Raw genomic sequence first — 27,773 nt, 5'->3', positions numbered from 1 at the left:
TCGGCGGGGAGGAGCAGCACTGTTCCCGATGCACGTCTGGCTGCCCGTGTACCTGCCGGGCTCAGCCCGCCGGGCTCAGCCCCTCCGGCTCCAGCCCCTGCGGCTCCTTCCCGCGCCGGCCCGCTCAGGCTGGCCCGGCGGGGCCGCGGCAGGGGCGGAGCGCCGCTGACGAGCCCGGGGAGGCGGGAGCCCCTCCTCCCCCAGCCGCTCGGACTCCTCACGAGCGGCCCGCGCCTCCGGCCTGGGCTCTGTCGCTGCCCGCGACCCCTGCACCGTGCCCGGGCCGGGGGAAGGCCGCTCCCGCCGCCGCGCTCCCCCGCCCGCCCCCGGCGCGCCGCCCCCGGGTCGCCGCTCCCGCCCTGTCCGCCACTGACGCAGTCCGTGCCGCACCAGCTCCAACATGGCGGCAGCGCGGCGCTGAGCAGCGCGGGGCTTCAAGGGCCGCCAGCGGGTGAGTGCTGGCCACGCCGCCGGGCAGTGCCGGGCGCCGGGCCGGCAGAGTGAGGGCCCTCGCCCGGGCCGCGCCGGAGGCTCGGCGGACGGTGGAGGAGGAGGAGGAGGTCGCAGCGCCGCGGGGCCTGAGCTCGGTCACGGCGCGGGTAGGAGCTCCGGCCCCTCCCGGCCGCCGCTTCGGAGCGGGCCTGGGGCGGCCGCCCCCGCCGTCTCCTCGCAGCCGCCCCTCGCAAGGCCCGGCCGCCCGTGTGCGGGGGACAGGCGGAGCGCGGCGCTCGGCGCATCCCGGTGAGGGCGGCCCCCGGGAGGGAAGCGGCGTGAGGAGCCGCGAGTGCGGCCCGAGGCGGGCGGGAGCGGCAGGGTGGGTGAAGCGGCGCACGGGGCCTGGCGCGCATCGCAGCGGGGGTCGGCTCTGGCAGGCCGGCTGTGCCGCTCCGAGCCTGGCTGGCCGCGGGTCTGTGCCCGCAGCGAGCGCCCTGCTCGGGCTCGGTGCTGCCTGGGGAGTTTGAATGAGTCTTCTCTCCTCCCCTAGACGAGGAAGGAGCGGGGCTGTCTGCCTGCCACATGTTCTCCCTTCTGCAGGCCTCGCCTAGGAAAGTGGAGCCTGTAGGGGCTACCGTGTCTGGCAGGAGGCTCCTCTGCATCTCTCTTTTAGGGATTTCCTAAGGCGTTCCAAAGACTTCCATGAGTACTGAGTTTCAGGCTCATTTTGTTTGTATCCATGACATAGTGCGTGTATATGGTTGTACTTTGAGGCCTTGAAGAGGCTTTCAGAGACTTAAAAGACTTAAGAAATAGCTCACTGAAACCGAATAGAGAATCTGTTGTAGTGCTAAACATTGCCTTTAAGTGCAATCACCATTAGAAAATTTATAAATAATGGTAAAGTTGTTTTGGCTAGTAGTTTCCTAATGTTTGACTGGTTAAGTTAATTATATTTAGTAGTCATCTGAGACCTAATTTAAGAGACATCTCAGACCATTATTTTGAATATAGTCTATTTTCTAAGCTGCTTTTTTTTTTTGAGAGAATATTTTGGAGATTTTGTGGTTTTTTTCTATATTGTCAGCAGAAGAAACTGTTCTTTGGACAAGGATAAATGTTACTAGTGGTTTTTTTCGGGGTTTTTTTTTGGTGTGGTTTTATGTTATTGGGTTTTTTAAAATCTTCCCACCATTTTGTTTCACTATTCCCATTGCATTGGGGTCCAGCATTGCTCAGATTTTTAGGTGCTACCACGATAAAAATAAGGTAACAATTTGTAGGTTAGACATGATTTATGAAGCATTAGTTTGTCTAAACTCACAGAGTTTGATTTATTCTTTTGTAAAAATTATTTATAAATATTTCAGAAATAATGTAGTTTCCTGTATGTGCAGTAGATCTGAGGGGTAGCATAAAAAGGATAGCAGCATTAGTAGTTCTCTGAGAGCACCCTTTGGGACTACATTTCTCATTAAGACTTCCCATTCTTTCACTTCTGTGAAACAAACATTATTGCTTTCATTATCTAGCAGTCATCAAGCTGCTATCAAGAGAAGATTTGGGGTTTTTTCCTCACAGGATCTCAGAAGATCTGGGGATTATGAGGGAATTTAGAGTGAAAATATGTAACAGAGTGAAGGATTTTAGTGTGTTGCAGCATGATTTCTCTGATGGTAATTTAGGAGCCAGCTTCCATTTGGAAGAGAGTCAGTGAGTGCCAGGGAAAAGATGTGGCCATCTTCTAATGCAGTGAGGTTTAGTCAGAGGCTGGGATGGAGCATGGAAGGGATCTAGAGGAGTAGAGAAAGGGGTAGAACACAAGAATAAAACACGGTACAGCAAGGTTTTTTGGTTTTGTTAACAAATATGAGTCAGCATTCAGAGCTGTCTCTTACTGATGCATGGTTGTCTTGCCTTCAGTAACAGGTAGGAAAGGATTCCACTGCTGAAATTAATTTTGGGATTTGCATGACTTGGAGATTGCACCCTGTAAAAGGTTTTCTCCCTGTTTCATGCAGAGCATAAACTTGTCTTTTCTTAACACTTCTTAAGTTTTAAAATAAAAGTTCATGGATCCAGACCTATTCAAATTCACAGCAACAAGTGCATTTATTTGTGTACAGACCTGACAGAAAACACCTGTATTTTTTCACAAATTAGGAAAAGAAGTACTTTCTGTGTAAATTAGATAATAGAAAATCATGGCTAAGACTTGATAACTTAGATTTTTAGTTGCAAGTGACAAGAGCATGGTGTTGGATATTTTAGCATTTTTCATTGAAGGAATCCCTTTTCTAGAAAAATAAAGGGGATGATCCAGTAGGAGCCTGTATTTCTGTGTAAACAGTTTCAGAATGTTACTACCTTCTCAGCTGAATTTTGTGCTCTCCCAGCTGGGGTGTTGAAACTGGGTGTGCATTCATTATACTTTAGTACAAGACTAAATTCATGTTCATAATTGCAAGAAATCATACTGAAAGTGGTATAAGTGATTTACCAGTGCAGTAGGGTTAGGAGTATGTACTGCATATTTAGTCAGGGCCTATCTAAGGGTGACAGATATTTTCTAAGGTCTCCTTGCCTCATGTCCATGGAAGACAACAGTTGATTTTGTCAGGTGTCTGATTTCCTTTTTTAGAGGGAAACAAATTCTATGTTGGTAGTCCAGTAAATACTTCTAACATTGTTGTAGAGAGGAGGCCTGGTGAAAAGTGGTGTGAATCCCTTTTTCCCTGCAAAAATGTTGAAAGTTTTATTTTATAGGTGGTTTTTCTTTTCTGTCAGATTGAAAGCCTATAATGCAGGATTTTTAATGATGACTTGAAAGTCTTCCTACGTAACTTTCATAGAGCTGTGTGGAAAGCAGATATTTTCTTTCTTATAGGTGTGTTAAATCCATGTGATTGCAAAGACGTCATCCTAAATCTGAAATGTGTTCTAGGGTAGCACATTATTCCTAAAATTGGCAACAAAAATCCTGTGCTGCTGGTTAGTGAAATGAAAAAAAAATCCTTTCCCTAGATGTCATTGCTGCTAATTCAGAGTTTTGAGATCATGAAGTACAGAGGAAAAGATGGTGTTGTTTATGGAAAAATGCTAAGGAAACTATGGAGATGGAGGGTTGATGTGTTTAGGTTTTTGTTCACATCTTTGGAATCATGCTAACATGGCTGCAAGCTCTGTCACAGGAATGGATCTGTGAACAAATTTTCATGTCTCCCATTTCAAAATGATAAATTCACTTCTAGTTTAGTCCATACTGGAAAGAACTTGTAGCGTTTTTAGTCTGTGCCTCTGCCATCACTTTGGGCTGGTAGGTGCTGCTGCCGTATCATTCTGTGGAGGGAGGAGGGAAGCCTGGTTTTTGTGCAGCCAGGTAGGCACTTGTGTGCAAGCCAAACGTGTGGGTGTAGGAACCCTCTGTTGTAGTGTCAGCCCACGTGTATATTGCCTTCAAGTGACTGCAGCCACAGCCTGAAAGAATATATGCTCTGTGTTCACTTCGTGCATTTGCATTAAAATACATTTCTGGAGATTCTGCATGCCTGTCTTTGAAATATGTATCAGTGTAGTTTAGTCTTGCTGCTTTAGATGGTGTGAAACAAAATGCTAGCAATGTGGATTTATGTACTTTGTTTGCTTCGTTTGGACATTGAATGAAGATCAGTGCGGGTAATTGTAGGTTGATGCAAAGAAGCACATTCAAATGCAAGGTAAAGGAGAAATTAAAAATCTGGGAGAACTGGTGGTGACGGGGAAGCAAGTGAAGGAATAGGACACAATGTATCTTTTTCCTACTAAGTATGTCTTTGCTTACTATTCTGGAGTGTACTGGGACTGAAACAAATCAGTAGTTCAGCACAGCTCTAAAGAAGGTTGTTTTTTCACTCCTATAAAATGAGCAAATACTGCTGTATTGCTGCTTGCTGTCACCTTCTTTGGGCTGCATGATGTGCTGATACTCAGTTGATGTGCATCTGTGAGTGCTTTTTGGCCTCTTCAGTCACAATGCTCTAGTATGTGTTAAAAAGTACTATTACCAGATCCCTGCTGGCACGGGTGATTTTGGAAATAAAATTCCCCAAGATGTGTTTTTTAAGCACATCAACAAATATCAGTGATAATCCCTGGTGGAAAGATGCTTGTGAACAGTTTTTAAACAATGAGTATGTTTTTAAACAATGAGTATGTAGAAGATTGTGTTTGGTGTTAGTACATGAATAGAAATTATTACTTTTAAGGACCATTTGTAACTTGGTACTTTGATCTGTAGCACGTCAGGAAAAGGTCTGGCTGAAATAACAGCGCAAAGTATCCTTAAGTATATTGGAGAGGAAACACTCCCTTGACTTGTGAGGTAGGTAGGATAAATGTCACTGATATCTTAGCCTGGTTTGCTGGGCACCATGAGCTTGAGAGTGAGATATATTTGCTTGGCCTGGTGTCAGTTCAGGGGGCTCATTCTGACCCATTGCCTTACCTGTCATTTAGAATCTAGTGCAGCTGGTGTTTAGGGGATGTTATTGGAGGATTTAGGGAAAGTGCAGGGTACACTGGAGGTACCTGCAGAATATGGACTAACTTTGCTGCACTGTTCATAAAACAATGTTAAGGTAGAAAAACATCAAATTGAGAAAACTTGGTAGGGATAGGGAGTTGGGCAGAATTCTTTATTTCTGATTTCTCTCTCCCATCATCTACAAGACAGTTAAAAATTGACTGACGTGGGTACATTTATACTTATTTCACAACGTAGCTTTATCAGTGTTTGAAATAAAAAATATTTCACGTATTATCTCATGTGTCAGGTATTAATTATTTCACCTATCATGTGTTAAGATAGTTGTCATTTATTTTGGCTAAAATACTGTATATAAATGTTAAAGCATACCTCTACATTTCTCAAGCAAACTGCTTGTAAAGCAGGAAATTCCTCCTCACTTAAGCATTAGAATTAAATGCTTGAAAGTTTGAGTACAAGCAGCCAATCAGTTGTGGTACTGATGCTCCTTAGAGGTCTCAGTTCATTTAAAACTGGCAGTTCTAGCACCAAACAATATTTAGGACAGCATTTATTGTGAAAGGTTTCGTTGAAAAAAGTATCCCCATGCAGCTGTGTGGTCTGTTGTGCCCCTGCCAGTGAGGGCTGTGCTTTGGGGGGGTCTCAGTTCTGAGAGCAGCCTGTCCATCCCATCCCATCCCATCCCCATCCCATCCCATCCCATCCCATCCCATGCCCTCCTTGGCCACCCCGTGCCTGCCTTGGCTGCCTGACCTGGCAGCCTCCTGCTGACCTGTGGCATCCAAGGTTTCAGCCATGGACATCTTCTCTGCTCATTTCCCTGCCAGCCACAAAATTGGTTGTGCTAGTAGGAGAGAAATGCTATTTTAATTCAAGCAAGCTGAGATAAGCCTGCTGCTTTGGACCAGTGTCAGGCTTGTGTGTATGAATGTATCTGTTACACACCTAGAGAATATCTAGCCAGATTCTGCATTTTTTTAAAATCTTCTCATGCTAAAATCACATGAGTAATGAACTACTGAGTGGTGTTTAATTTAAACCAGTCCTGCATTGTTCCTGTGATTTTTGCTGTGTAATCTTAGCAAAATGTTAGGAGTGACAGCACAAGTAGGGAGAATATAGGCTAACATGATTACACTGCTGTCTTGGGTTTTTTACAGCCTCTTGTTCATATGCTGAGAGTGACAGATGGCAACAATTGAATTTTTCAAGCGTGTTCTGTGGTACAGCTATGAGTGAAGCTTTAGGAGAGATATGTGTGGTGTATCAGCTAGATTGGAGCCATATTTTCTAGCAATAAAAAATAATTAGGACTGAAAATATAAGGATTATATTCCAAATTCTGGAAAAGGTACTCCTGTCTTACAGATACTTCTGCTGTCACTGTTTGGGTTTTTTTTCCCAGTCTGAATTTACTCAGAGAGAGTAGGGATTTAGAAAAGGAAAAGAATATGATTGTACATAATGTTGGAATGTTGGAGATGCAAATGGAATTTTAAGACATAGCTTGTTACACAAAAATAAAAGGATTTATATAGTCTAAGGCAAAAGTTGCATTAAAATTCTCTCTAAGGAATCATAGAATCATTAGGCTGGAAAAACACCTTAAGATCATTGAGTCCAATAGTAAATCTAGCAGTACCAAACCATGTCCTTAAGTAGCACTATGCAACTATACACCTTTTAAATTATACCAGTGATGGTGTCCCAAGAAATAAACAGTGACATAAAAGGAAAAGAGACAATGAAAAGCCAAAATAATTTCACTTAGCAGCAGTTGTGGAAAAAAATACACCCTTGTATTTTTTTGTCAAGAATGGTTTGAATCCTAATTGGAGCAATGCCTGGTAACTGCCATGACAGGAATCCAGGAAATACTGAATTTTGAAATTTGAAAATTGAATGCTAAAGTCTTGCCCATATCTCACAGTATCTTTTCCTTTTGTATTTCCCCACCTGAAGTATGGTGTTATTGCAGCAAACTTGAAGAAAATCACTCAACTGGGGCTACAACACATGAAAATGACCTAAAGTACTTGGCATTTTTTGAACTAATGTTTGCTTTCTGGGGTTTTTGTTTGTTTTCTGCAGTTTTTATTGACTTTTGTATTGCCTTACACCTGTATTGACTTACACATGATTTCGGTGCACAGAAAAAAACCCTAAATTTTGTTTTCATTGCTTACAGTAATTAGACTTCTGAAGCCATGGGAGTGAAGGTCCAGAGACCGCGTTGCTTTTTTGACATAGCCATCAACAATGTACCCGGTAAGAAAATGAAAGTGTCAATTCAGTAGCATGGTATTCATATGAGATATGTATAGGAATAATAGAAATAGCCTTTAACTTCACAGTAAATATGGTGTTTTGGTTTTTTTTTTTCTAGCTGGAAGAGTGGTCTTTGAATTGTTTTCAGATGTGTGTCCAAAGACATGTGAGAATTTTCGCTGCCTTTGCACAGGTTTGTAGATTTTACTATTTACTCTGTAATTTTTAATGTAATACCATGTTAATTAGTTTGATGTCTGTTATTATTTGTGACATATTCTTAAATGGGGAAGTAAGTTCAGAATTGTTTTTTGACACCTCCAAATATTTAGCTGATGATGCACATATGAGCCTACAAATATGATGCAAAGCAAAGCAATTGTAGCTTTGGCTTAGTGTGTTGCAGGGAGTATATACTAACCAACTTTAAATACAGACACAGTAAGCTGATTTTCTGTTACTAGCACAGATATTACTGTTCACATTATATAACATCATCCAGTCTTGAAAGGTAGCCAACAAGAGGTCAACCATGCAGACTTACATTTCAGTCTTATGATACTTTGTGGAATTTGAAAGGTGATGCTTTTATTCATCAGTTGTTTTTTCTGTTATTTTAATTTCTTGATGGACACTGGTGATTTCTACTCCTATTGAAAGTGTATTTCATGAGGAAAATACTCCCTTGGAAACATTTACAAAGAGAATTACTTTCCTGCAGACTGCATACTTTTGTTGCAAATGCTGACAGCTTAGCAAAACTTGAGTTTATTGTTGCAAGAATAACTTTGTGAATACATAAATAGCATATCTGCTTTCTGTCTTCAGCTTTTTCTGCTTCCCTTCCTTCCAGCTTGGTTATTTTTCAGGTCAAGAGTCTGTAGCTGTTAATAGTGAATCCCTCAGCAGTACTAATATGATCTGAATCAGGTGTGGACACATGATTACATTCATGTTAAGTTTACTAGATCATGCAGCACACCATTCAGGTTGTCTGCAGGAATGTAGGCATTATCTGATCTGACAGTAGGTTTAATGGCAAAATCAAATAATCAAAATTTGTTAACAGATTTGAACTTCAATGATTTTTAATGGCTGTGACTATGTTAATAGGTGACTGTGGCATTCTTGATCTGCTGTCAATCTCCCAAAAGTCAGATTATTGAGGGTGTTACTCCCTACTGCTGTCTTACATTTGTGAATTGAAGTCTTCAACAGCATTTCAGGTCAGCAACATGTATGATCAAGTTCAGCATTTGTTGCTGACATCCATAATCAAATTCAGATCCTGAACTATTGTGCTGCCTTAACACATGTAAGAATAGTGAGAAAAATATGCAAAAAGTTTGATATTGATCATCAGCAAATTATTCAAACATTCAATTTTGCTTTCCTTACTCATCTTTTTTTTTCTGGGAGTTTTGAAAAGTGTGTGCTGCCTTTGTAAAACAGGGATCCACAGCTCCATGTTTTCCTGGCATACACCAAGTTAATGGAACATACACAGCTTCACACTTAGCAGAGTTATATCAAAAGTGGGTTTTGTTCTAGCTATTCAAATCCATATGGAGACACCAGTCTGTAAGTTCAGAGGAACTGCCCTTGACAAAAGCTTCCAGTTGAATTGCTCAGAATAAGATTATAGGAAGATGCTGTCTAACAGTTTGCCAGCATGAAGAGGAAGTGGTCTTCCCTGAGAAGTCCCACTGATTACCTTGCTGTTCCCTTCACAGGACCCACCATGAGCCATTCATGTGGCTAACTCAGCAGAAATCCTCTCTCTGTGAGCAGGGAGAGGCCATTGTGTTGTAGCTGAAGCAGAGTTTGCTTGTAACAGCAGAGCTGATACAAGGGAGGAAGATGGCATTGTCATAATGAGTGAGGGGGAAATGAAAGTCCTCCCCCTTCCCCCTGCCTCTATGGTTTTCTTACAGGTTTTTATGGCACCTTAGCCTTGCTGATTTTTAAGTACAGATCTGATTGTTTCTTGCATGTATCTGAGCAATACCAGTTGTCATAAATATAAACTGGATGTTTAGCTTCAGTCAGTTTGGATGGCAGTGACCAGAGTTGTATACTAATGTCAGTAAGGTGTTCTTCTAGTATAACTGTAGAGACAGAAAGTAATTTCTGCACTGCTTTCTAAAATGCCACTTTCTTACAGGTAAGTCTGCCTCACAGGCCAGTTTTTCAGAGCACAGAAGATGATTTTGATTGAGTGCTTTACATAGAACTTCTTTTGTAATGAAGATGCAGAGAGTAATTTTTGGTTTTGTTCATTTTCTTCTTTAGGTGAAAAGGGTACAGGAAAGTCTACCCAAAAGCCATTGCATTACAAAAGTTGTCTGTTTCACAGGGTAGTGAAAGATTTTATGATCCAAGGAGGCGACTTCAGTGAAGGTATGACATGAATCTTTAAAGAAAATTTTGCCACTCGTGTAATAAAACATTGCAAAAGTTCTATATAGAACCATTTACTTAAATTAATTATTCTCTGACAGATATCACTGCTTTTTCCCCTTTCTTCTGTGTGAGATCCTTTCCATGAGGATTTGTATAATAAACTTCTATATGTGCATTCACCCACTTTTGCTCAAGTTATCTCAATCATTCAGAGAACCATTCATACCTGCTATTGAAAGGTTGAAGCATGAGAATTAAATATTGTATCTGCTGCTGGGAAATAAAGAAAAGAGGGAGATTGTTGCTGAATACATGGGAAAATATTTTCTTGTTTTCCAAGTTTTTTGCTTCTGGATTACAAAAATGCATCTTGGTTGTGTTTGCATATCTTGAAGAATAATGTCAGTGACTTGGATGCAGTTACATGAGTATTATGAAGTACCTTCCACATAATGTAACTCTTTTAATCACTACTTTAACCCTCACTTTTCTTCTTTTAAGGAAATGGCAGAGGAGGAGAATCCATTTATGGTGGCTTTTTTGAAGGTAAGAGTTCTATCTGTCTGTTCTATTTTGGTGTTAAATTAAACAATTACCTTTACATTCTGTAGTCTCTCTTCTGTAAACCTAAATTCCATTTTTTAAAAAGATTTTGTCTGATCTTGAAGGCCTTTGACTGTCCTGTTAAAGTTATTTTACTTCTAAGATATGAACCATTTTAATGAACAAAAAACTAAAACTGAACTCCTGTGTATTTGTCCCTTTTACCAGACTTACATTTTTATTGCTGGTTTTAGATATTTACTTTTGGCTTGCTCAGCTAGCTAAAAGCTGGGGATGATCTTCTCTTTGAGGGAAAAGGAGAAAGGTGTTGATGGGGTTGGGTTTCCTTGCAAATTTTTATTTAAAAAACACACACAGCTCTGCTTTCCTGAACCCAGGATGGTAGAGCCTTTAGTTTTCTCACAGTCCTGGTTCTTTCTCAGCCAGTGCTGCAGAAGAAGCTATAGTTGCTGCATTTCTCAGCCTATGTTTGCCCAGAATGTAGTGGAGCATCTGTGTTTATTGGAGCAGTTGTTGTGTTACACCTAAGCCCAGGTGCTGGCAGCTGCCACCCAGGCAAGGTTAAGCCCCTCTCCCCTTCCAGATACTTTTTTTTTGCCATTGGTTGTTGTCTAAGCAGGCAGCACACACAGTCATTATTCATTGGTGTAGTTGGGCCAGGCTGCAAATTTATATCAGACCTTGAGTGGAATCAACAGTTTGCAACTGCCAAAAGAGGGAGGGGGCCTTACCTTGCACTGACTCTCCCATCAAACTTTAGCCTGATTTGGCTTGCTAAAATGCCTAAAAATTGTAGCAAAAAAAAATTTATATATTCCCATGTTAGTGAGTGGATCCAACTTGGCAAGCATAAGAACTAACACAAATGAGTAGCTGGATTTGGCTGGGAGAAATGGAAAAATGAGCACAACCTCCACTTATCTTCTGGTAATAGTGGGCTGGCTGTTCAACTTGGCTGGTCACAGTATGGAACTGAATTTGTGGAAGGTTTTGCTTTTGTGGGTAAATTAACCAGTGCACCATAGGATTAGGTTGACACTTGATGCTGTTGTACAGGTGATTGCAGAGTGAGTGGGACTGTCCCTTTCCTGGCTAGTGACCGTAGCATTATGACTATTGTACATTTTTCTTTGTTAATGCTTCCTCCTGCCATCTCTATCCAAACAGTATTGAACAAATGTCCTCATGTCTGCAGATTTTCCTTCCCCCAAAAGCCTTTTTGCTGTTTTGGGAAAAAAGGAAGAGAATTATTTCTCACAGGAGTCTTAAATGAAGAATAGTGATTACATTTTACGCTTTTTTCATTTCATAATTTCATTGGGATTTAGTTTGAACTATTAACAATTCCTTGCTCGTAAGAAGTAGGATTCATTGAAGTTAAACTAATTTTCTTAATGGCTAACTTGATAAATTCATCTCTGTCTGTCAGACAAACAAGTTGTTATGGATTCCTATCAGACTCTCTATGCGTACTTAAAAAAAACCAAAAAACAAAACAACAAAATGCCTGAAAATTAGGGATTATTAATCATTAATACACAGCTTCTGTTCCAAAGAAAAATAGAGCAACAACTTAAACATCTCTGCTAGCATTGGTAGGAGACAGATCTTTTGTGCAAGAATACTAAATTTTAATTTTTTTTCCTCTCAGGCTATAAACCATTGGATTCATATTTCTCCTTGTTACATAGAATGAACAGAATGATGTTTTAAAAACAGCTGTTATTATTTAGTCTATTTTTAGTACAACTTTTCATTCAAGTGGCTAACAGATTTATTTAATTAGGATTCATTTACTTAGATGATAGCATTTACCTAAGCATATATTGTATGCTTAAAAAGTAACTGAAAACACTTTCTTTAGATGAAAGTTTTGCTGTAAAGCACAACAAAGAATTTCTCCTTTCAATGGCCAACCGAGGAAAAGATACAAATGGTTCACAGTTCTTTATGTAAGTATTGAAATGTCTTGAAATGTGTGTATGGTTTGCTGTTTGTGAGCTGTTAAGGGAATCCTTTTAAATATTGAAGACTGGCTCCTGTGCAAAGCCAAAATTGATGTTTTTTTACCAGGTTGCCTGGAAGTAGCCATTTTCCTAATGTGCTTATTTTTACCCCTGATGTGCTTATTTGTATTTAATTTTCTGTGCAAAAGGGCTTTCAGTAGTTTTCAGTAGCTGTGTTCTAACTTGGACAAAAAAGCAAACCTCTTAGTTCCTTGTAAGATTCTTAGTGCTCTAATGAATTGTTTTCAGGAAGGTTGCAAAACAGCTCTGGGGGCTCTCCAAAGTAGTAGAGGGCTTTTTCTAATCACAAAATAGCTTTCCAGTACAGTCTTACTTATAGGTAAAATTTAAATTCTAAAAATACATTGCAGTAGACTCTTTTAAATTCTAAATTATCTACAGAAAATATTCTCAAAATACATCACCCTTACCCATGTTTCATGGCTTTAGTTAGCATAACGACTTGTGGATGTCAGCATTAAAACTTTGTTTTGGGATTTCTAAATGATCATTGCTCTAATCATCCCAGTTTTCTACTCTTCCATAACTGACACGTATGCCTTAGTAATGCTAGTGTGGGGGAAAGCTGAGAGAGTGTCAGTTAATCTCTACATGCAGCTATTTTTCCTTCCAGTTTTCTGGTTCTTTTCTAATGTGTAAAAGGTTATTTGCATTTTTCCTGCAGACTCTTGTGTCTGTTCCTGGTAGTATTTATATAATTCAATGAGTAGAAACTTATTATATCCTACATGAGGATTCTGTCTAAAAATCTCTGTGCAATTTTGGTTTTTTTTTCAGTAAAATCTAATAATCAGAGTTTTTAATTGAATAGCTAGTACAACATATAAAACATTAAATATTTTTAACTGCACACAAACATAGACTGATATATATTGGTTTTGTTCAATTTTGTTAGTACACTCAAAATAATGTTCACCTTCCTATGTGTAGATTACATGCTTTGAATGCTGATGGCTTCTCACTAATACTGATTTTGTTTTTCTTTTTAAATTAAAATCTGGAAACAACAGAACAACTAAACCTACACCTCATTTAGATGGGTAAGTATGTCTTATTTCCTTCTTACATTTGTTTGGGAAGTGTCTTGAGAAAGTTAAGTGCTAAGACTACTTACTTTTGTTTGTGTTCTTCAGGCATCATGTTGTTTTTGGACAAGTCATCTCAGGTCAGGAAGTTGTGAGAGAAATAGAAAACCAGAAAACAGATGCATCTAGTAAACCATATGCTGAAGTACGCATACTGAGTTGTGGAGAGTTAATTCCAAAATCCAAAGGTAAAGTTGAACTGTACATATGGGGTAATTTTCTTGTTTTCTTCCATGCTGGCTGCTTACAAAAATATTTAGGAACTTACTTGAGATAGATGATGGCATGGTTGGTGAAAAGGTGTATGACATTGTAGAGCAATCTGTCTTCTAAAGAACTTAAAAGTTGTTGATGCAAAAGACATTAAAGAACAATCATTCATGCTTTGTTTCAAAGCTTCTCCTGTCTTGAGTTTTCTTATACCCACTACATTTTGGTACAAAGCTTGCCAGCCAGCACTTGTCATATCAAGTAGAGTGCTGTGCTGAGATTGGTGGCAGCCTGACTTTATTGGGTAACTTACACTTCTTTGGTAAGTATTGAACTTGTTTCAGGTTGCTCTAAGGTAACTTTTCAAAACAGACACTTAGATTATAAAAGTCTGGATTTGGCCCTCTAGCTCATACACTTTTTAAGTTACTATAATCTGTTCTTAAAGAGGAATATGACAGGACCTGTCTTTCGTTCTGGAAGGGATGTCCTGCTCTGCCATTGCAGAATTGAACATGGTATGAGAGCTTGGATCAAGCCTTATTTTATAAGAGAAGCAGAACCTAAGATGTTCCTGTCACTATGGAGAATCTCAGCAGAAAGCCAAGATGCTTATTCTGTTTGCTTCTGTTTGTTTCATTCTTAGCATGTTCTGGTATGTACTGGGAAGGGTTACACCGAGGATTTTGAAGCACAAGAATAATGGTTTGTTTGGGCAAAGGAAAATACAAGCATTTGAACTTCAGCTTCTTGTTTTTTCACCTCCTTGTTGCTCATTGTGATATTTGGCAGAGTGACTTCGGTGTCTGAGGTGATCTCTCCAATACTGCAGAATTCAAAGCAGAGTTATCTTTTGGCTCCTGACTTCTGAAAGGCTCTGGATCATGCCATGTGTTAGGATACAATTATGGGTTTTTTGGACAGTATTCTGTAGCATGACATCTCTTGGGAAATGCACAGGTGCTGTAACTGGAAAATACAACAGTATAGCTACAGAATGGGTGAAACTAAGCAATGAGATGCCCACTTGCATAGATGTCTTCATTGGATCATCACACTCCCTTTGAAGTCCACTCTAGGACTCTTGAATGACTAAATGAAATTTTTGTCACTGAGCAGTGATGATCTGCAGCCTTTAGGCGGAGCGTTAAAGTGCTTGTCATCCAAAGAGTGAGTGAAATAAATACAAAAATTTTGTTTTCCCTCTAACTTCTCTTAAAAGAGATCAGGCTTCTGAAAGGATTTGACTTGTGTTGCCTTTACCCTTTTGTCTATGTTCTTGTACCTCTGACTCAGTACTGCTGCATTCGTGGCAGCTCTGGTTTCTGTAGCTGGCCTGGTGTGCCAGGGAGGGAAATTGGTGCCAGGGTGATGGGATCCCCAGTCTCTGGAGCTATAAGGCTCAGTTCTAGATAGTGATGGGCAGTAGGAATGTTTGGAGAACAAGAAGCCTTACACACCAGGATCAGGCACGTGAAGGGCAGAGCAGAGTGTGGGGGAAGACGATGGCCTTGGTGGGCCCTAATGCACGGCCAGCACATAAAGATGCTGTGATAGAGCATGGTGGAAATTCTGGTGTGCAGAGAATCCTGCTTTTAAAAGGGGAAGGCTGTGTGTAAGACCTCCAGTGAGAAATGGGCTGCTAACTGTGAAAGATGGCAGCATGGCTGGAATTGTTCTTTGAATGCCCAGCATGGAACCTCTGATGAGGTGTCCTGGCCTGAAGCAGTGGAAAAAGGAGGAAAAGTGTGACAGCACATCAGCTGTCAAGCTGTTGTCCAAAGGTCACAAGTGGAGCAGGAGACGTCCTTGGACTTGTCAGTTACTGGGAGGGGAATCCATATAGGAGCAGTTTCTGGGATGCAGTCAGTGTCATGCAAGATCATCAACAGAGCCATCTAATAGTGGAACTGTTTGTGGTACAGTACTGTGGGAGGTAAATGCAAACTGATTATGTGAATTATGAGGCAATTATCAGGGAAGACTGCTTTTAAAAACTTCATTTTAAGACAAAGGAATAAGGAGGTTGCCTGTGAGGTAACTACAGTGATGAATTTCTGTGGGAGGATACATTAGGATACCAAGGGAGTCTTAAGTATTTATTGTATGAGTTTCTTTTTGTTGCCTACCAGACAAAGGGATTAGGCCTTCATGGAATGAAAATAGAATACCTGGGTTTAGCAGGTAAGATAGCTAAGATGTCAAGATGCCCCTAGCAGAAGGAATCACAGTATAAGCAAGGTGCTGGGTATGAGTGTTTTTGTCATAGGTTAAAGTTGAGGAAAGGTGATCTGATTTTCACACAGTGAATATCCAGATAAAGTGCTTTATCAACTATGCAAATTATCTCCTTAGGTGGAAGAATTGGATTTATTTAAGAATGAGCGTATGATGACTGAGCCATGTTACTGGATGCTATAAATTGAATGATGCCAATATTGCAGAGGCCTTGATAAGCTTTTAACATGGGGTTTTGAGAGGATGATCACCTAGAAAAGTGGAATGTTTATTATATTTTCCTTTGTTTTTCTTTTTTTTTTTTTTTTTAGTTCCTTAAAGTTGGAGGAATAAGTGAAAAGGAGAAGATTTTAAAAAATTATAAAAGAAGAATTTCTCTGGCCAAGTGGTAGAATTTTTAGACGATCCTAAAGTTCTAGGGAAAGTCTTAAGTTTTGGGTAGAAAAAAAAAAAGGAAGAAAGCAAAGTATTAACCCAGTATTTAGAAAGGTTATTACAGACTAGCTAAGCTAATACAGCTCACAAGAAAAACTGGAACAAAAAACATTGCATTAGCTTTCTTAAGGACCGGTGGGACTTTGGTACCAGTTTTGTAGAAGAGGTCCTAGTCAGAATTTCTCATATTAGTGATTTGATGAAGTCAGGTGAAACCTGAAGCTAGAGAATTTTTTTTATAAACACGTGTAAATAAATTTTAACAACTTCTTTGTAGGTAGCTTACGTTGTATAAAACATCATCAGAAAACTTACACAGTTCTGCAAATGCTTGACAGTACAAATTTTAGATTTAGTTTCATAAGTCCAAATTATGAAAATGTCTTGTTTTCCTAGACATATCCTTTATTGTGCTATGGAGAAACAATTTTTTTTCCAAAATATCAATTTGTTCTTTAGTATTTTGATAAGGTAATCTCATGACACAATTATAAGAAGCTGAGAGATTCAAGAGAGAATGGTCCTGTCCATACCAGGATACAAGATACAGAGACAGATGCAAGACGGGTGATTTTTCTTAGATTAGTTTAGAAGTGTTTGATATTAAAATGTCTTTGCTGTTCTGATCTAAAGCTAAGAAAGAAGAAAAGAAGAGACACAAGTCATCTTCCTCATCCAGTGACTCAGAAAGTTCAAGCGATTCAGAATCATCTTCTGATTCGTCATCGGATTCTGAGAGTGCTTCAGAAGAAAAATCTAAAAAACGAAAAAAGAAACACAAAAGAAATTCCAAGAAACATAAGAAAGAAAAGAAGAAGAGAAAGAAAAGCAAGAAAAGGTCAGTTTTGCGATTTGTTTTGTTTTGTTACATGTACACCATACAGTACTATTCTCTTGTCTTAGTAGCTGCAGACTACATAGCAATGCAGGGTTTGCAGTGTGGGAGGTCGTTGGTTTCCATATACCAAATTTATTCCAGAATAAATTTTCTGATATGATAGTGAAGGGTCATGTTCATGTGCCTATGTACTTCAGCATGTAAAGGAGTAAACGAATGAACTCGCACTTCAGTTGGCTTGAAAAGTTGGAGTGGTAGGTTTGAAATGGGTAGGGATAGTTTGTTGCCATAAATTTACTTCTGTACAATTCATTTTGAACTATATGTGATGGAACTTAGAAAAATGTATTATGCAGGAATATAGCAAAATTAAACATAAAATTAATAAATTGACTTCTTATAAGTTCTTAAATAATAATTCTTAAGTAATTAATACTTCAGTTTTTTGGTCTGATGTGCCAACACTCTTGCAGTTTCACTGGAAGATAATTAAATTGAGAAAGCAGTCTTGCTTCTGAGAATGTTATTTTGAAACTAATAGTTTTGTTATAGTTCAGTGTGAGATAAAAGTTGTGTCAGTTTGTCCTGATTTAAGGCAAATTTGGGAGGAAACTCCTAAAGGGGTCCCTCTAGAAAAGCAGATTCAAGTGGCCCTTCCCCCAGCTGGTTTGGGAAAGGATTTCCTTGGAGAAAAGTAGAAAAAAGTGTTAATTTAAAAAGCAAAGTATTCACAAGCATAGAAAATGAACAATATTAAACAATAAAGCCTCTCACTGTTCTGAATGGATGACAAATTCAGAAAGGTCTTGTCATGGGCTGTAACTGGGCTCACTCAGTCTGTGTTCAGTCCCTCTGGTGCTGGAATGCAGCGTCCCAGGCCCTGGTCGCCACAGGTGTCAGTTCCTGGTGCTATTCTGGGTTTTCAGTCCAGTGCAGGTTCAAACAGTTCCAAGAAGAAGAAAAACTACAGTCCAGGGAAATCCACTGCCTCAGCTAGCTAAAAACTAACTAAAAGCACAGGAGAGCTCTGTCCCACTGTCTGTGCTGCAGATTGCACAGTCCAGGAGAAGGATGCAGGGAGCAAATTCTGGGATTCTTCTTCCCCCCTTTGCTCTCACAACCAGCCTTAATGTGCAGAACCTAACATCCAGCATAAACAGAACAGATGATTGGGGATATAAGCATCATAATGGACACAGTGCAAGTCACATTTTTCTAAGCTAGCAGTGGAATTTAAGAAACGTTTACTTATGGCAGTGCTGCCTAAACGCTGTTTCTGTGCACCTAAGCCCTTTTCACAGAAGTTTTAAATTGCTTGGAATTACTATAGTCTGTAGACAGTTACAAATTCTAGTGTGAAATCTGAATTTTTAGTCTCCTGAAAGTGTTTTTAAAAGAAAATAAACTAAAAAGTTGCATCTAAATAGACAGTATGTCTATGTTCAGTGTTGCACCATTGTCTTTAGTAGAGAAAAAGTGTTGGTCAGAAATCTACTGCTGTTGTATACTTTGGAGCAAATATATCATGGGGGAAAAAAAGTTGTTTCTGAAATAGCTCTGTTTTCTGAGGTTCTTGTGTATCATTGTATATTGAATTAAGAGAATTTCTGAATTATTTAAATAGATTGAAGGGTCTTCCTTCATCCAGATAACTCATTGTGCATATTTTCTATACAAAATAAAGTTCTTCCAGTGAAAGTGAAGATGAAAATACTGAAGCACAGCCATTATCTACTGTCCGTCCTGAAGAAATTCCTCCCATACCTGAAAACCGGTTCCTGATGAGGAAAAGTCCTCCTAAAGTAGATGAGAAAGAAAAAGAGAGAAAAAGCAGAGAGAAGGAAAGAGAAAGGTAATATATCTGGTTTCAGTCTGACTATGGTATGGTCACATACTGTAGTCTGGCAGTGGTATGGTCACATTACTGTTTAGAGCTCTAATGTTGAATTTTTTCCATGTTGAACAGTTGTATGTTGTAAGCACTGCTGGATGAAAAATAGATTTCTCCGTTTATTGGAAACTGTTGTCTTTGTCCTAGAACAAAGGCTTAGTCTTTGAAAATGGTTTTAGTGAGTAAAGAATGTATAATGACTGGCTTAATTTCATTTAGCATGCATTGCAACTGTCCAGTCTGAGTCTAAAACCTGGAAATCTTGTAAAATTATTGTGGTCACAAATTGAAGTTTTACTGTGTAGATGTTACTGTCTGCTGTGAAATATAATTGTGTGTTTTCATTTAGTTTCTGAAGAGGTTGTAATACTGATTTTCCTCCTTTTTTAATTGTACAAACAATATCATTCTTTTTAAATTATTTTTAGTAATCTGTCAAACTCACAGTCAACATACCAGAGAAGACTGTTAGTCACCAGATCTGGAAGGAAAATAAAAGGAAGAGGACCAAGGGTAAATGTTTGCAATCTGTTCTTCAAAATAAGCACGGTGGTAGCGCAGCCTCACTGCTGGTGTTACTAATCATATTCATTGGGATAGTTGATTTTAAAAAAATAAATGCATCATAATTGATGTGAGGACTGAGGCTTGAAGGAGGACAGAAAAGAGAAGAAGGGGGTGAGAAAAAAGCATTAAAATATTTTATTTAAGTTAATATGGTAATATTTAAATAGGTGAATGGAACTACCTCAAGAAGGGTTCTAGTGAACACAGAATCAGTAACATCAGTGCTAAGAATGTGGGGAAGACTTCTCCCCCTTTTGGGAGGGGGGAGCTGTGAAATTGGCTCTTTGAATATTGTGAAGCCATATGCTATGTGCTGCATGTAGCAAATATTTTTAATAACTGAAGTCTCTATTCCTCCAATTCTTAGTAAAATCCTTAACAAGTGTGAAGTATTGTTTTTGCATTGCCTGTCAAAGATACAAATCTTCATTGTTAGTAAACAAACATTAGCATTTGTGCAAATAAAAGTAGCAGAAAACCTCTCATGAGACTACAAAAATCCTGGTGTAGACTTCACCTTAAAATCAGTTATTTGATTGCAGTTGGTGTATTCCCTCTTTAGTTAAATGTCAGATACATTTTCAGTAAGTTAGTAACTGCTCAGTGGAAACTTGGTATATGCATGTGAAGTGTCCTGTTAGGTGCTATGGTGAACAGAGTGCCAGGGTGCAAATGTTGCTTAGGTATCACAGCATGTGAAATTCAAACTAAGGCAGGATTTTCTCTCTTTTCCTCCAAGCGTTACCGGACACCTTCCAGATCCAGGTCAAGAGATCGATTCCGGCGCAGTGAAACTCCTCCACATTGGAGGCAAGAAATGCAAAGAGCTCAAAGAATGAGAGTCTCTAGTGGAGAAAGGTGGATAAAAGGAGACAAGTAAGATTATTTCTTTCTGGAACATGTGCATATGGGTTTTAAAAAAAATTTTAGTTCTTAATTTGTTTTTTGCTTGTTTAATTAAAAGTAATACCTATTACCTTGGATTTTCAATTACAATTGCATTCCTTAAGAAGCTAGGGTGCTGACTTGATTATTCCATTAATTGTGTGTTAGTTTAACCATGCTACTGCAAATACATAGTTATTAATAAAAATTATCTGATGTGAAGTTTTAGTTGTGAAGCTGTCTCACTTCAGGTTTAATTTTTCAGAGTGGAGGGAAATGAAAACTTTTTAAAAATTGTATCTTTTTCTCTCCAAGGAGTGAAATAAATGAAACCAAGAAAGATAATCAAAAGAGCCCAGGAAGAGGAAGAGAGAGAAGAATATCAGACCACAGGCAAGTTTCTGAAAGTCCAAGCCGAAGAGGGGAAAAAGAGAAGAAAAAAGATCGCAAATCCAGCAGTAAAGACAGGGAGACAAGAAGAAATTCAGAAAAAGATGACAAGCATAACAAAAGCAAATCCAAGAAGAGAGCTAAATCTAGAAGCCATAGTAAAAGCAGAGAGAAATCAAAAAGTAAAGAAAGGGACTCCAGACACAGCAGACATGATGAAAAGAGACTAAGATCAAGAAGCAAAGAGAGAGACCATGAGAAAGGTAGAGAAAAAGAAAAGCACTATGATTCTAGAGGGAGAGAGAAAGAAAGAAGTAGGAGCAAGGAGAGAAGTAAAAGAGCAGGCTCAAGAAGTAATGAACAAGAGCATAGGAAGAGCAAAGACAGGGAGAAACGCAAGTCAAGAAGCAAAGAGCGTGAGCATGCTAGAGGGAAACACAGCTCCAGCAGCAGGACAAGGGATCGCAGCAAAAGCAGAGACAGGGGTAGGAGAGGGAGATCCAGAAGCAGGGACAGGGATCGCAGCCGAAGTAAGGACTATTCAAGAAATAGAGATAGAGAAACAAGGAGGAGAGGAAGATCAAGAAGCAGAGAAAGGAGAGGTACACCAGATAAATACAGAGGAAGAGAAAACAGGAGGAGGAGAGAATCAAGGAGTTCAGAGAGAGATGAAAGTCAAAGCAGAAACAGGGAGAGATATTCAAATAGGGAAAGTAGAAGCTCATATAAGAGGAATGATAGTGAAAGCCAAAGGAAGAGGCGTTCAAAAAGCCGTGAAAGTAGTAGTCCTGAATCTGGCAGAGATAAGAAGTCTAGTAGAGATCAGGATAGAAGTCCAGACTCAAAAAAGAGAACAAGTAGTAAAGAGAGAGAATCAAAAAAATCATATTCACGCAGCAGTAAAGAAAAGGAAAAGACCAGATCCTCAGCAGAAAAAGAAGTAAACCAAAAATCAAAGAGTCAGGAGAGAGATCATGCCCCTAGTAAGGATAAAAAGTCTGATCGTGAAACAAGTCCTGGAACAGATGATGACAGGCATGGATGAGTTTGTGGACTTAATGTTTCCATTGTCTCAAAGTTTTAGAGACGTTTTGGGGAACGCCTTTTTTAAAGATGTGGACTTCAGTTTGGTCTTTTGATAATCTAAAACCTGGATCATTTGTACTGCTAAAGTTTTAATAAACTTGAAATGAAAAACAAATTACATGTGTAATACAGTGTGCTGTGTTTTAAATATTTCATTGGATTATGTATCCTTCTTGTGTGTTGTCAGCTAGAAAGGTGACTTCCATGCCACTTTTATTTTTTACCTGATGAACATAGTTCAGTGCAAGCAATGGCTGCCTGTGAAGAGGCTTGTTCCATATGTGAAGAAGAAAGCTGCAGATAAACTACATGTCATCTTAAAGCTAGGAGAATATTGCAAGGTGTTCATTACTCCAGTCTTGCTACATCTGTTTTTCAGTAGGTATAAATCCTAAGGAAATTTATTTGTAGATGTAAATTATGTTAGTTTTTATTGTAATCACAAAGTGAATTAATTTAAGTAAATCTTTGTTTGTAATTCTGTCACTGCCAGCAGTAGAATTCATTCATGTAGTAAGGCAGTCATCTGTGTTTCGGAGTTATTTCCTTGTCCTAAAAAAAAAATCTGAAGTGCTCATCAGCATAACTTTTTTCCCCTGTAACCTCTCCATTCTGTGCTTTCATGTCGTCTACTGCAGAAATGAATGCTTCAGACTGCCCTGCTTCAGTTGCCTAATTAGTGAGATGCACAGAGATGAAACAGATTACCAGAGTTTGCAGGGGTCAGATAAGGAACCAGGAAATCCTTTCAACTTTTTGTTTCTTAACAAATCCATGAGAAAACTCTTGCAGTTCTCCAGTACTGGTCTTTGGAGTAGTTGAAACAGAATTTCAAGTAATATTTTAAAACATACTCTTAATTTTGTTTTTTTTTTTAACTGAAATTTGCTTTCTTCCTTGTTTCCCCTCATTCTAAAGAATGTAACTCTGAATTCCTTCTCATTCTCTACTATGTCCCTCAAACCAATTCCCTCCCTTTTCTGCTTTCCTCTCCTGCCTCTAGGTCTCATCCCAGTTTGTATTTCACCACCACCCTTTCACGTGGAAGAGAAGGAGTTTGGTTTGTGCTGCTGCAGCAGTGCCCCCATATGTGCAATCCCCAAAGAGCAGCTGCTGTGTGGTGACTCAGTGCAGTGTCTGAAAGGATAGATTTGGTACAAACCCCAGTGCTCCTTTCAGTCCATGAAACTATTCACATCTAAGACTGGCAAATCTTGAAAGTCGTAAAGGCCAGTGACAAGCGTTAATCTTAACCTGTGTCAAAGCAAAACAATACTGTAATCGTTGAAATTTTTGCCAAATCGTTCACTAGATGGCACAACTTGCTTTTACTGTCTTGGTAATGAGTTTGTTGACGTTTTCACTTTGTGATCAGTATTTGTTGACAGCAGATTAGGAGAAATGTTGAAGCTTGCTTGCCATTGTGGTCCAGACAGTTGTTATTCTAAAGAAAAATTGTTGTGTCTTGAAAGCAAAAGAAAACCTGGAATTGTGAGCAACATAAGCAATGTTTTTAAAGGAAGAACACAGAAGTGTGTAGAGTGACTTTTTAGCAGAATGGTTAGTGGAGCTGATTTGGCTGTCAAGTGCTTTTTTACTTTTTTACTGTGTTTTAGAAACATCTCCTATGGATTTTGTTTCAGTGGTCATTTTATGCAGAAGGTTTAAAAATGTTCCTGGTCCACGTGTGGTGGATGACACAGTAGTTACTTAAGAGAACTCAGAGGAGTGAACCAAAGACCTTTATAGTGGATCTCTTCTGTCTGAACTTTGCAGGACTTTGGAGAAGTTGTAGTCCTATTTTGGGGGACTGTAGTAAGAGTAAAGATAGGAAGTTAGGCTTCAGAAAATTTTGTGTGACAGCTTAACCATTTATACTGTGCTGTGCATGCCATGTGCTTCAGAGTCCCATTTAAAAATTTTGCAATGTTGTTTCATGATTTTAAATAGAGCTGACACATGAGCAGGCTATTGCTGAAGAAGTTTATTTGCACTACTGAGAATATTCTTGCCAATATCACTGAAGCTTGTATAAGCATGTAAACAAAACAGTCTGCAACTATACTGACTCTGCTGTAGAAGAAGGGAGGAAAATACAGGCAGTCAGCAATACAGCAATCCATAGAATATTTTTTTAAATTGTGTTTAGTTTAAAATCTCAAATATTAAATCAAATTGTAGTTTGCAGTTGTAGCTACTTATTTTAAAATACGCACTTGCATACTCTTTTGTATGGACTTTGTTACAGTTCAGAAAATTATTTGTACAAAAATGGACTTTAATTCTTTCATAGCACATTAAAGATTCATCTGAGTTGGTGGCACAAAGCCCATTTTCTTTTTTTTTAATGTACTTGGGTTTTGTTCAAAAGCTGGCTACACTAAATTGCAGGCGGTGGGATACAGGTGGGATGCAGTTGCCTGTGTTGTATTAGGTAGTAAATTGGTTTATTGATGAGTATGTAGTTTAAACAGAAACACAATTGCAGTCTTGTACAAGGGAGGGTTTGCCAGATTTGTATTTTTCTTAATCAAACTGGAAATTGAGAATACTGCTTAAGAATTTGTTGGGACTTAAGCCCAATCCCAGGGACAGCAAGCTGTCCCCAAGCACTGGTCAGTTCTTGCTGCCTTGTCAGGAGGCACTGACTGTTGCTCTTGCAGTCCTGGGTGTGTTTATTCCCTCAATGACAGAGCTTTTCTGTTGTCAGCCTCACAGGAGCCACCTTGTGCTGTAGTCACAGTACAGCTCAGTGCCATCTTTAACATCTGTGTCATGTCATTCATTAACTTTTTGCTCAGAGGACTGGTTTGGAAGAATGGAAGTGTTCCAGGGCAGTAAAAACAATGCTGTGATCTTTCATTGTGAATGCAGGAAGAAAGCAGTAGAGTGCAGCTTTTTCTGCTGGTACCCCAGAACTGACTTTATTCCAGGGAATTCATGAACCCCAATACACAATGTGAAGTGAGGTCAGGGATTACTGGACTAACTTTCTAAGTGTATGTTGAAGTGTCCATACAGGCTTGAAATAACTTCCAAAGGTTAGACACGCTTTCTCCGTTGTATCTACAATAGATGCTGAGATTTTACTAATACCATGCAAGATATAGATACCTGGAATGCTGAATTTATAATTGACAGCGGCTTTCCAAACTTTGTTAGAAAGAGACTGTTACTTTATGCTGGATTCTCTGGGTACTGCCATCAACTCAGAAGCAGAAATTCTTGCTGAGGGTGGATAGATAGAATGTGCAGTTATGTAGACACTATTACCTGTAAAAAATGTGTTGCTGTCTGCTAATTCTTTAACACAGCCATAGTGTTTCAGTTGTTCTTTGTTTCAGTTGGTTGTTTTTAAGAAAGAAAAAAGGCAATGGTTACATTCTAATGCTTTGTTCTATTTGGTTGTTAAAATTTTAGCCTGAAACTTTGCACTTTGTACCTGAAATTCCAGACTACAGGCTTTTCTTGCAGTGTTCTTTGTCAGATGCATTGAAGAATTTGCAGTGATCCCCAATAATGTCTGATTTGTAATAGTGTCAGCCTGGCAAATGGATTTTAGGTTAATGTAAACAAAAGAAGCAGTCCTTTAACTGCCTTTTCTGGAACTGTTGATTTATTGAAGCAAATAAAGTATTTTTGGAAACACCTATGGGGGCATGATAGACTCATTGTTTTTCTGATAAGCAAAAATGTATATTCCTGCTTTTAGGACTTTCTTTGTAATAGAAAACCTAAACATATACATACTATACTTTTATAAAAGCAGCAGCCATTTAAGTGTTCTTTTTGGGAGTTTGTTAATTTTGTTTTGGTGTTTTGAAGGAGTTTTTTTTTTTGTGTGGGGGAGACATGGTTGGCCACACTTCCAGAGTCGATGTAATGAAAATGTAAAGAACTATTATGTACCTTCTCTTTGCTGAAAATAGTAATTTTCATAATGCAATATTTAACTAAATTATTAAAGAAAATGCATATCAAAAGTCTGTGAACTGCATTTTACAAAATTTGAATTTATTACAGTTCTGCAGTTATCTAGCAGAAAACTTTAGCTTTCCCTTTTGATGCTTATGTACTCGCAGTGTCATACTTCTCACCCTTGAACAATTCATGTCATTACAAACACTGTTTCAACAAAACTTTGTTGTGTAAAGGCCAAAAGTAATGTTCACATGTTTGTATGATTTAAGTATCATATGAAATTATGTTTTGTAGTTCTAGTATGAAATCTCACAAAAGGATTAGCAGTAATAAAATATGAAAAAGGTGATGAGTGTATAGTAAAACTACATAAAGGTAAAGGTATATTTTTTGAAATAAGTTAGTATCTTTCCCTAATCAGACAGTCATTGTTCAAATAAAACTAATAGGGCAGTTAGCATGCATAAGTTCAGAGGAGAAATCTTGAACTGCTGAATATGCATATAATTGGTTTTAAATTTATATTTGTACTCACGGAAGTTCTAGGACATTAAAAGGACTAAACAAGCTGAACTAATGCAGCACCCTGATTTTGAATTTAAATTTTGCAATATGGAAAGCACTTTTGGAAACTTGCTATTTTTGGCAGACATGGCTACATATCCCCATGATAAAAGGTATTCTCTATGTGGCATTACCATAGCTGCTATTGGAAAGAGTGGTTGAAAGGATTGGAAAGAATTTTGGTATATTAAATTCTGATCAATAGTAAGAGGAGCTTGCTGATAACTGGGTTCCTTTAGCTAAAATAGTTGTTAATTATACCAGCAGCATTGTGCATGTAGCATTTAGCAGAGTATGTTTTAATCAATCATAGTCTTTTGGACATTTTGTAATTTATAGTTTGTAACAGGGAAGATTATTTAGTTGTAAGCTGAGAGAATGAATTCTTGATTTGAAATGTACAAGTTGTGTACCAAAGCCCTTCTGAGAAATAAATGCTTTTTTTGCTTATTTGTTAGTGTATTCCATGTCTGCCACATGTGCTTCTTGCAGTATTAGCATCTTCTGCATTTAGAGAAATAATTGTTTATAAGTCATATTGTGCAGTCTGTGTTTGTAAATTCACAGGATATTCCAAGATGGAAGGGTCCTACAAGAATTATCAGGTCAGCTTTTAGGTGAGTGGGCCATGCAGGATCAAACCCATGAGCTCAGCATTATTAGCACCATGCTCTGACCAGGTGAGCTCATCTCAGGGTAAATGTGCTTGGCCAGCCTCCAGCCTTCTGACATGCTGATACTTTGAGTATAGATTTACAAGGCAGAGTGATCTCATCTCAGGGTATTACCTCCTCAGTTAAGCCAAGATCAATAAATTTTTAGTGACGATGTGAAGTTAGATTTTTATTCCACGTTACATTAGATGATAGTGTCAAACAGTCGGTGCAATTAAGAATTTCTTACAACAGAATGGCAAATGAGAATCTATTATGTCTATATTGTAACATACAAAAATGCAGCTATGTAATGAAGCTGGCCTAGTGTCTAATTGCAAATTCTGCTTGTTGCCAACTATGGTCTTTTACTTGAAAAAAATACAAGTCTGTGTGTGTGTGTGTCTAAATGTAAAGCAGAATAGTTTTCACTACAGAAGAACTGTGTTTGTTCAGTCTGAACGTAAATGGACTGAACACAGCTTACAGTCAGTTTGGAACTGAGTGAAAAAGCAACTTTTAATCAAAAAGTCACCTACAGCAGCATCACAGTCTGGCTGGTTGGCAGCAGAGTGCTTAGGAGATGACAGGAGAGTGTTTTTCCCATTTCCTGTAGTCAGGGTAGCTGGAGTGCTAGATGCAGTCTTGTTGCAAACATCTCCCATAAAGAATTAAAAGACTCAAACAATGCCACAACTTCTCAAGATACTGTTTCTACCTTTCACTGCATTCTCCAAAGTAAAAGTAAGTAGAAAACTGTCACCAAAAAAAGGTACAATCAACATGGA

The 27,773-nt window shown here is 38.9% G+C and overlaps 1 protein-coding gene across 2 annotated transcripts; it reads left to right on the top strand.

Annotated features, from left to right (window-relative positions):
* Positions 1 to 335: 335 nt before the first annotated feature.
* PPIG (peptidylprolyl isomerase G) lies at positions 336 to 21,962 on the top strand. Of its 2 annotated transcripts, none has more exons than XM_058027561.1 (13): positions 336 to 451; positions 7,149 to 7,228; positions 7,347 to 7,421; positions 9,521 to 9,628; positions 10,133 to 10,177; positions 12,060 to 12,147; positions 13,233 to 13,262; positions 13,356 to 13,495; positions 16,824 to 17,028; positions 18,713 to 18,880; positions 19,348 to 19,432; positions 20,226 to 20,362; positions 20,687 to 21,962. In XM_058027561.1, the coding sequence occupies exons 2-13, from the start codon at positions 7,168 to 7,170 to the stop codon at positions 21,804 to 21,806; spliced, it is 2,262 nt and encodes a 753-aa protein (XP_057883544.1). In that variant the 5' UTR covers positions 336 to 451; positions 7,149 to 7,167; the 3' UTR covers positions 21,807 to 21,962. The 2 variants fall into 2 exon arrangements, with proteins under 2 accessions (XP_057883544.1, XP_057883545.1); XM_058027562.1 differs by lacking the exon at positions 336 to 451 and adding an exon at positions 725 to 741.
* Positions 21,963 to 27,773: the final 5,811 nt, after the last annotated feature.

This window comes from Melospiza georgiana, chromosome 7 (genome assembly GCF_028018845.1).
Source record: "Melospiza georgiana isolate bMelGeo1 chromosome 7, bMelGeo1.pri, whole genome shotgun sequence".
NCBI classification, from domain to species: domain Eukaryota; kingdom Metazoa; phylum Chordata; class Aves; order Passeriformes; family Passerellidae; genus Melospiza; species Melospiza georgiana.
This window is presented reverse-complemented; position numbering and strand designations above follow the sequence as displayed.